This window comes from Taudactylus pleione, unplaced genomic scaffold (genome assembly GCF_031769625.1).
Source record: "Taudactylus pleione unplaced genomic scaffold, aTauple2 ptg000184l, whole genome shotgun sequence".
Taxonomy (NCBI): Eukaryota; Metazoa; Chordata; class Amphibia; order Anura; family Myobatrachidae; genus Taudactylus; species Taudactylus pleione.
Window position 1 is genome coordinate 2375867 of NW_028284586.1, and position 10214 is coordinate 2386080.

The following is a 10214-nucleotide window of genomic DNA, read 5'->3' on the forward strand; positions in this document are numbered from 1 at the left end:
ACAATTAGGAGCTGATTGGTTGGTACAATGAGACATATTTAATAACGAGTGATATTCTTGTTATCACTCATTACTAATCTTAAATAGTGCTCCAACCAGTAAGCTCCTCACTGTCATTTTTCAAACACATGACAGTTAGGAACTGATTGGTTTGAGCAACATTTAAGATTAGTAACGAGTGATAACAAGAATATAATTTGTTATTAAATATGTCCCTTTATCTCTCTCTACCTTATCTCTCTCCAAGGCTTTGTACATCTCCCCTTGATTGGGGGTATTACAACTCTGCACTTCACTAAAATGCATATTTTACATGTACATCCTGTTGTAGAACAGTTTATAAGTCACAGTCCTATGCAAAAAGCTGTAATTGCAAGTATTTATACCATGCTAGAAATGGCAGTGCAACTGATCTTCATTCTTTTATTATAAATCTGGTCATGGGGGTGGGGGGGTGGAGATTTGGGGCACCAGTAATCCCTACGCTCTCTGCACTTGCCCATGCAGTCGAGGTTAAAACCAACATGTGTCCAAGAAGGGTATTAGAGCAGTTACTGGACTAGACAAGCCTGTAAACAATTGGCTGTAGAATAATGGTTTAATAGAGCTTTTGTTAAAGCATGGAATGCCACGTCCTCGAAAGTAGTTCGACAGGTACCCACTCATTATAATGTGGGTTTGATATTCCAGGTGGTGATACCCTTAAAAAGCACAACACACTAACATAAGATTAAAAAGAAATAGAGAACATTTGTTTCACATTTGGGTGATTTGTTTCTGAAGTCACTGTGAAAATGTTTTCAAAATTGTAAAACTAATGTATAAGCTTCAATTTCTTGTCACACATGGGACATCTCACGGTCTGACCTGGACACTCAGTTCACTTTTTGTCAGGAGCCAATTAATCTACCAGTATATTTTTGGATAGTGGGAGTAAACCGGAGTACCCGGAGGAAACCCACACAAGCACGGTGAAAATATACAAATTCCACACAGTTAGGGCCGTGGTGGGAATTAAACCCAGGACCTCAGTGCTGCGAGGTAGTAAAACTAACCATTACACCATCCGTGCTGCCCTGATATGATTCATATGGATGACTTGGCAGTGTAAACATGTTTCCAGCTATGTTAATCACTTTACAGGCATAATGGTTTATTTACATACCAGATTATCCCTTACCTTTTTGTATACTGCAACCATATTCCTGGTAATACCAACATCTAACAAAACATCTTCATTACTGACAAGACCAAAGGGGAACTCAGGGACATCTCTTGCAGCGTCTGAGAAGTATTCGGACAGCTTACTCCCTGGATCCTGTTATTTGAAAACAGATTATTAATTTGTGCGTGTTTCACCAGGAAATACACCATCTTAAATATGAATTCACAAACTTGCACTTGTCCCTTTTTGGTGAATTTATAACTGCTAAGGCTCTATCCCCAATGTACTGCTGAGTATCCCAGAGGAGTGAAATCTATTACTGTAATCCATAACTGAGTCCAGTAGCAAGAACAGAGAAGCCAGTACAAAAATAATGAGTGTGTCCCCACTGTGTACCCAGTTTTTGTTCTGCTCAGTATATGTTTGTGACTATAGAAAAGAAAATAATAATAATAGTAATACATGTTAAAGTAAGGACGTTAACCGAAGCTCTAATATTTAAAGTTTGGGCTACATGCGATCTACAATCAATCCTGAGGGGTCTGTTTACTAAGCAGTGTTAGGAGACAGAGTGAAAAGTGATAAGGTGCCAGCCAATCAGCTCCTAACTGCCATCTCACAGGCTGTGTTTGAAAAATGACAGTTGGGAACTGATTGGCTGGCACCTTATCACTTTTCACTCTGTCTCCTAATACTGCTTAGTAAATAGACCCCACATATGTAAGTGTTGCATTAATCTTTATGGGTGACCTGTAGCCAAAGACCCCCAGTAGAATTATCTATAGTTGTTCCATTCTGTTTTTTTTAAAATGTTTTCCATACCTTAAAAAATCCAACAACAGTCACCGTATCTGACTGAATGAAAGATTCATAATGGTTAGTGGTGTTAATTAACACCGAGCTAGAGCCCACTCTTCTCCTTATCCAAGTCACGAAGGCCGATGCTGTTCTAACACCTTAAATGAGAAGATCAGACAAGATAAACAGTTACAGTCATCACTAAGACGATGATGATATCTCAGCACCATGTCCCATGTATAATATGATTGTGTTTGATCTTCATAGTGACTAGTTTTATAAAGTGCTAAAGTTAACTGTGTTTGTCTCCCAGGAATAATTGTAAATTATTTTTGTAGTTCAGAGAAGCTTGTCATTGAGATTAATCAAGCACGTTTAAATCACACAGCAGTGCAGCTTATTTCTTCTCTTTTTTGTGTTTTCTGTTGTGTATGTCAGACTAGCAACTGACATTAAGTTGTGCAACGCTGCTGATTGTGTAGGAGAACAATAATTTATTCATTTATTCATCTGATTCTCACAAAAATATATGTATTTGTAATTATCTAAATTATTACAGTTGTGTTTCATGAGTGCCAGGTGTAAACTGAGGACATCAGTATTACTGACAAGCCTCAGTTTATTTATACAAAGTCTTTTTTCTATTTTGTAGATTTACAGAGCTTTGTATAGTAAATTTGTATCCTTTATATGAAACTATTTTGCTAGGAGTCGAAAGGTGAGAATTCAACACATTTTTAAAGTTGCTAATTTGTCATCTACTGTTCAATAGTTTTGTAACAGTAGTGTTTTAGCTCCAACCCTAAGATCAGCTGATGTCACTTCCTCTAACGTGTCATTCATTATTGCCTACGGCAGACCCACGATTTTTCAGGCAGTCCCCCAGACCCCCGGAAGAGTGGGTAGATCTCTCACCATCTCCCCATCCTGCCCACTTCACTAGGAAGTTGGAGGGATGTGAAAGAATACCAGGAATACCATGTTCATATAAAGGGGGTGGGGCTTTTGGTTTAGCCCTGCCCCTTACCCATGGACTTGCGATTTGCATTTTGTTGCAAACGGTACGGATCTAGTGATGTGAGAGCCCGCCCCCGAAGTGCTATATTTAGGCATCATTTTATATCTTGAGTCTTTATTCCTCATCTCTAACTAAAACCTCCTTCATGAAGGAGTATTAGGAGAATTAAATTGTGCTGCCCAGGGGAGTAATTAATACTTTAGGGGCTCCACACCACACTGTGACTGTGTTTATTTCTGTAAATGTATATTTTTCAGATGTATTACCGTAAATGGCATTTTTATGAATGAAACCATCCATGGTATTACATAATCCCTGCCTTTCTAGGGATGTTTTGTGCTGAGCTGGTTTATCCACACTCGTTACATATTATTTCATGGCACTAAAAATGGTGCCAACATCATGAAATAATAAGTGTTGCCCCCATCATAAATAATTTTTGTCCTCATAATATAATGAGTAAATAATATTTGCCCAATCCCATATATTCATCAAATCATTTTGCCCCCCTAACATTATTATTATTTTGCCCCCTTATAAATAATTAATAACTGACCTCATAATTAGTAAGTGTATTGTGCCTCCTCTTTCTTCTGATTGGCTAAGTAGCTGTTACTGAGATTTGTTTCCGGTGGCTTTTCTGGAGGATTCGCCTAAGCTGACAGCAGTTTTGGTCTTTTATTTATACCTTTGTAGTAAATGTACAGTATTGAAGAATAATGCTGTCAATTTTCTTTATCTTTTGTTTCTAGCTGATGCATAAACATAAATGGTCACAGTTGCAGATAAAAGAAAACCCTACAAAACCTCCTCTCTGCAGATTACAGTCACTGACATACCTTTACAGTCTATTGGGTTTTTCCTGTCACCATTGACAAAAAGTTTAAGTGTTGGAAACTCCTTGATTTTAAATTCCTTCCCAAGATCTTTTTCCTGTGTGATGTCAACTTGGCCAAATCTCACATCTGACATATAATCCTTAATTTGTCCTGCAGCTATAGAGAACTCCTCTTTCACTGTCTGTGATGGCCCAGATAAAGCAATGTCTGGAAAACAAAACAACAGAAAACTGTATGTTTGCTCAGTGGCCAAAACACTGTATGTGTACATACTATTCTGTATCTAATTCACACTTACTAGTATCACCGGCATGATGTAAGTCATAACACCCATACCGTTAAAATGTGTCGACCTCCCATACCAAGCCCCTAGTTTATGGACTTGTATGTTAGTGGTAGTATTTTATATCGGATTTGATAAAACGCACAGAGCCAATGTAGGGACTGACAGAGTGAAGCATCATTAGGACGAGCGTTTAGCAAGGGAAATTATTATAGCAACTGCATTCAAAATAGATTGTGGGGGGAGAGTATATTTACTAAAGTGCAGGTTTTTAGAAGTTGAGTTGTTGCCCATAGCAACCAATCATATTTTAGCTACTATCTTCTAGAAAGTGCCAGATAAATGATATGTAGAATATGATTGGTTGCTATGGGCAACAACTCAACTTTAGTAAATATACCCCTAGGTGTGAAAGTCTGTTTAGGGAAAGACTAGTAAGGAAACTACTGTAATAATCAATGTTGGAGATAATTAGTGCATTAATTAGAGTTTTAGCAATGCCTTGTGTGAGATATGTGCTTATTCTGTTTATGTTTCTTAGGTGTATGTCACATGATTTGGATAGAGGTTGAATAACGGGAGCAAAAGACATCAAGGATGACATCTAGGCAACAGGATTGAGGGTAAGAATTTATTGTTGTGTTGTCAACAGAGAATGGGAATTCAGGTAGGCAGCTTCTGTTGACTGGTGGGAATATTATTAGCTCAATTTTTGAAAGATGAATGTGTCATTAGGACATCCAAGATGAAATGGCAGACAGACAGTCAGTAACACGGGCCAATACAGAGTGGGAGAGATCCAAAGAGTATAAGTAAATTTGGGTTTCATCCGCATAGAGGTGATACTGAAACACAAATGAGCTTATTAGTTTCTAAAGGTCGTAGTATAGGACAGAGGACCTAGAACTGAGCCTTGTGTTACTCCACCTGATAGAGGAGGTGGATCCAGAGAAGCCAACACTTAAAGAGAGATTTGATAAATAGGATGAGAACTAGGATAGGACTGTGTACTGAATTCCTAGAGTTTTTATAACAAACACTGTTTTATAATGAAGTATAAAGCTCCACCATCACCTACCACATAAATGTTACTATTGGCCTGAATTCCCTAGCTGGTGCCCTAGGGTATGAACCATGTTGGATTTATTTTCCTATAATACAGACCGGCAAATGATGGTAGAGGAGAATGTGTGAATGGGCCATTTAGTAGCCATAATCCCACTTTTCAATTGGGGCTGTGAAAAGAACCCAGATACTATGGGAAAAACAGCTGCATGCTTTTAAAATACAGGAGTGACACCTGACTAGTCTGTGTGATGGTCATGTTAAGGAACCAGTATTAAATATACTCATTTACAAAGAACATGCACATATTCCCTTCCCCACTAAATCAAACAATTTACACAAGGTTATGCAAGGGGAATACATCAAAGCGTTATCAGTCACATGGCCCTTATCACAGACCAGCGAAATAAAATAGAGCTTTGCAAATATTTGCAGGGGAAGGCATTGCAAGTTCTACGTGTAAGAATAGGATTGGTACAGCACATCATGAATGAACATATGGGAATAATGTAATAATTTAAAATAAAAAGTAAACACAGTTGTATCATGTTTTCATACTCTGGCAACCACTTGTTGTATGTTGACCTGCACACGTACTGAATTACTGTTTAATATTAATTAAATAGTATCCACAAGCAAGAGGTGGCACTCAGAGGCTTCAAACCAGTGTACCCGGTCTCGGGTGTTTATTGCGTGATCGACGTTTCGGGGATCATGCCCCCCTTCCTCAGCACAGCATAATGCTGATTAATATTAAATATGAATAATTAAAATGGTAGGAAGTGCAACTAGGAAAAGAGAGATGTGGGAAGGGAAGGAAAGGATGGACAGGTGAGGGAAGAAAGGAATGGATCTGTGGTGCAGTTCATTGGTGGCTGGTCCCGTGGTCGCCCACCTTCAAGCCAGGACTGATGGAAGGCAGGCTCTAGGCGGGGGCCTGGTCTCCTACAGGGTGATCCAACCCTTATCTGGAGAGCAATTAAAGTTTGTTTACGGGAGTACAACCTAAACAGCCCCAAAACCCCTTTCACTCCATTAATTACTTTATTTCATGCAGCAATCTAAACCTTTTGAACTGCTTATCTGTTAATTGTGATAAGGACTTTGTGGGATGGGATATTATTAGTCTTATTACATTTTATGTTATTTTAAAACTTTGCTTTGGTATTCTTTTTTAATGAATTATATATAATACATATATATATATAGATATATTCCAGGTGTGAACCGGCACTCGGAAAGTAGAAAAAGTACGTGCCAGGGTGCCTTCTGTGTGTATCCAATATCCATGCAAAGAATCAGCGGCACTCCTGGACTGTTGTCATAAGCAAAAAGAAATTTAATGCATGCCACATTGCCGACGTTTCAGAGCCAGAGACGACCCTTTTCTCAAGGCAGGCATAACAGTATTCAGTTACATTATAAACAGCAGACATATATATATAAGTTCCAATAGGGCCCGCCCTAACTGCAGCAATACCGTCCATTAGGGATGCAACCTCAATGACACCATCAGAAAAAATCTGGAGGTCCACTTGTATCCAAAAAATCAAAAACTGTGAGGGCACTCACCATTGCAAAAAAACATCCTTTTAATTACATACCACCAGTGTTATATGATAGGCTAGATCCGACGTTTCGGTCCCATGAGAGACCTTTGTCAAGGTTCAGAATTGTCACATAATGATCAAGACAGGAGTGTAACACAGACAGCTAACACCATTTCATAAATAGCAGAGGCAATACATAGCAGATGAGAGACTAGTAATCAAGATCTCCATACTAACACCATGCTGACACACACACGTCTGGCCACACCCCCTTAGGCAGAGACAAAACCAAGTCTCATATTAAACAACAAATCTCTGCAGGGCTGAATCTCAACAGTATAAGGTAACATAGGACAACTACCCACTATGTTACCATACATGCCAGGGCGCAACCACGCCACAGGCATCAGCGTCAGGTATAATATAAACATTGCTGTGTGTCGCAAAAAGTACACTAGCCCTCTAATCGTGCAGCTGTCAGCGCTATGTGATCGCCCTATTAACAATATGAACCAAGAAAAATTGTAAATACATTTCTCATTAGATCAATACAGGGCTCTCACCCGCAGGTATACCAATGCACATACATAACAATATACATACACATATTTAATAAAAAATCAGCCAACACCCAAAAAAAACAAAAACATAAATAAATAAATAATAAATAAACACAAGTCTGGTGACCAAGCGTTTCAATTACAAATACACATTAAATGAAATTTGTTAATTTAGGCCCTTGGGAGAAACGGTACCCAAATCAAAAATCCATTTTGCTTCACGGCGTTTCAGAGCCATTTCTCTATCACCGCCTCTTATCAGCGGTGGCTTTTTATATATATATATATATATATATATATATATATATTTAGATATATATTTTGTTTTTGTTTTTGTTTATTACATATATTTACTTTTAATCAGTATTAAACTATACAGCAAATAAAATACTAACATTTACTAATAATTTCAAAAAGACACTGGGCAAAGTCATCACAAGAAACAAATCTCTGAAATGTAGGATAGCAGGATTACGCACACACAACACACACGTAATATATTTACATATTTATATACAGTGCCATTATTTACATATCCATGTATATATAATACATTAAATATTTGTGAACCAAGAAAGCACCATGATAGGTGCAATAAAAATGCATACTTTAATATAGGTTCTATCATTTTGATTAAAATTAAATAAAACATTGGAAATATTAGTGTACATTTTCAAATCTCAATGAGCTGTGGTAGGGTCTGTCACAAAAAGCCTTGTCCATGTGCATCAGAAAATAAAACTATCTAACCCCCCACCCCCCCGCAAATTCTGACAAAACAAACACAAATAACTAAATATAGACAGATTATCCATGTAAATAGTGTAACCATTACATTGTACTTACAGAATTTCACCAATAAATATTTATTTTCATTGAGAGTTTGAGCAAAATTTGAACTTGTGAGGACAAGAACATGATCCTCCTCCTTGATTTTTGGTGCTTTGTGTTGCTTTGCTTTAGACCTCTTTCCTGGTTTCCCATCCTTGGCAATACAGAGAGCTGTCACTGACAATACACACAGTGCGAGGACTGCAACATTCATGATGACTGGGACCTGTAACAGAAGAAAAAGAGAAGCGTCTTTCCAACTTCTGCTTATACTCTTAGTGATACAGAATAGCTTTCCAGCAGAGCAGCTGGCAGTTTCACACGTCACATTAACTGATTAAAGAATTGGCAAGAAAAGTTGGCAAATTTACATCGGAGACTCTTTTTGACTGACTGAGAGGCTTTGTCTACTTGAAAAATATAGAATAATAAACTGGAAACAGGTTCTTAATTGTTGATAAAAATAAGGAATTATACTATGAAGCTGTTTGTTTCATCTATTTTAAGGACTTCACTTTTTTATTTAATGTGAACTGTACATATCTTTGCACTTGCCACTATGTAGATCATTTAAGGGTTCACCATCGATGGTGCCATCAGTGTTTTAGATTGATGACTATCATAGTGCAGGCAGCGGCTGGGAAGAGGGACATGTGGGTGGCAGGCCAATCGGGGGAAGGAGGCAGGTTATGTTCAGCATATTGGTGCAGGAGCTAAGCTATGTACCCCCAGCTGGGGGAGAAAGAAAAAACATAGGCAAACGGAGGAAAACCATCGTTGCCAACCATCGATAGTCGATGCTAATAAATCAATGGTCGATGTTCATCCCTATCTGCACATTTGCTGTGAATGCCTATTGGAAGTGAATTTGTAATGAACTGCTATTGCCAGAGTAATTAGGGAATAATCCGTCATAACACAGAAAATGTATCTTCTAATTTGTTTTCTTTGCTGCATTGCTTTGAATACTATTTAGCTCTTGCTTGCTGTTGTTGCACACTCTTCTGCAGATCATTTGCTGACCTCCAAGGAAAATTAGTGATTTTAAGTTGCAGACACCTTGTAAGTATGTCTCATAAGACAGGATGTATTAAACCTCCCAGAGTTCTGCTTTACAGAGAAACACGAATACAGAGCTGCCCCATGTTAAATATTTATAGGGGGCAATGCTATTTCTTTTGGGTGTACAATGGAGCAATTAAATTGAGGAGAAATGTGCAATAAGTCAGCACATTGGACGCTCAAAGCAGTACTTTAGACAGGCTTAGCCACTTCGCACGGCTAAGCATGGTGCTTCTAGGCGTGCACATTTGGCACTCGTGCCCTTTGTACAGCTGTGGCTATACGTGCCTGAATGGAGCAACAATTTTATTAACTAGGGCCATAACTAGGGACGTGCGGCCAGTGCCGCCACACAGAGTACAGGATCCCGGAAGAACCGGCTGCTGTTGCAGTATCCAGCAATATCCATCACCTGCAGCGATGTGGTTACTAGTAGTGCGCCCAGCTCCTTCCCTGGCTCTCTCCCCCCCCCCTCCCCGGGCAGAGTTGTAGTGTACATTGTAGTCTCTGGATTATAGGTGCAAAGGCAAAGGTAGTTTTATTCAAAGGCAAAGGTAGTCTGGGCACTGAGGCTCACTGTGTCTGTGTCTGGACTTGCCCTATTAAAGCTGGCCCCTGACAGCGAGGGATTTGTTTCCTTGGGCTGACCCCTCCTCATGGACCAGTCTCCAGGTCCATCCCTTTCTGTTACTCCCCGCCCTCTTCTTTCCTCCTCTCTCTACCATCGGTTCCCCTTTTTGCTCTGCTAATGTCGACACTGACATAATGTCGTTATTGTGCAAGCTGATACATGAATGAGTTAGGATTAGGCTGCAGTTAAAGTAGGGTTAGGATTAGGTTACGGTTAAGCTGCAGTTAGGGTAGGGTTAGGATTAGGCTGTGGTTAAGGTAGTGTTAGGATTGGGCTGCGGTTAGGCTGCAGTTAGGGTAGGGTTAGGATTAGGCTGCAGTTAGCATTAGGCTGCAGTTATGGTAGGGTTAGGATTAGGTTACAGTTAGGCTGCAGGTAGGGTAGGGTTAGAATTAGGCTGCGGTTAGGGTTA

The 10214-nt window shown here is 39.1% G+C and overlaps 1 protein-coding gene across 1 annotated transcript in view; it reads right to left on the minus strand.

Moving 5' to 3' along the window:
* PDILT (protein disulfide isomerase like, testis expressed) overlaps positions 1 to 8323 on the minus strand; it is a 46289-nt gene extending 37966 nt beyond the window's left edge. Inside the window, exons 1-4 of the mRNA XM_088476193.1 lie at positions 8125 to 8323; positions 3821 to 4027; positions 1988 to 2121; positions 1181 to 1318 (exon numbers count right to left, since the gene is read on the minus strand). Coding sequence (XP_088332319.1) covers positions 1181 to 1318; positions 1988 to 2121; positions 3821 to 4027; positions 8125 to 8323 — 678 coding nt within the window. The remainder of the gene's footprint in view (positions 1 to 1180; positions 1319 to 1987; positions 2122 to 3820; positions 4028 to 8124) is intronic.
* Between the last annotated feature and the right edge of the window lie 1891 nt (positions 8324 to 10214).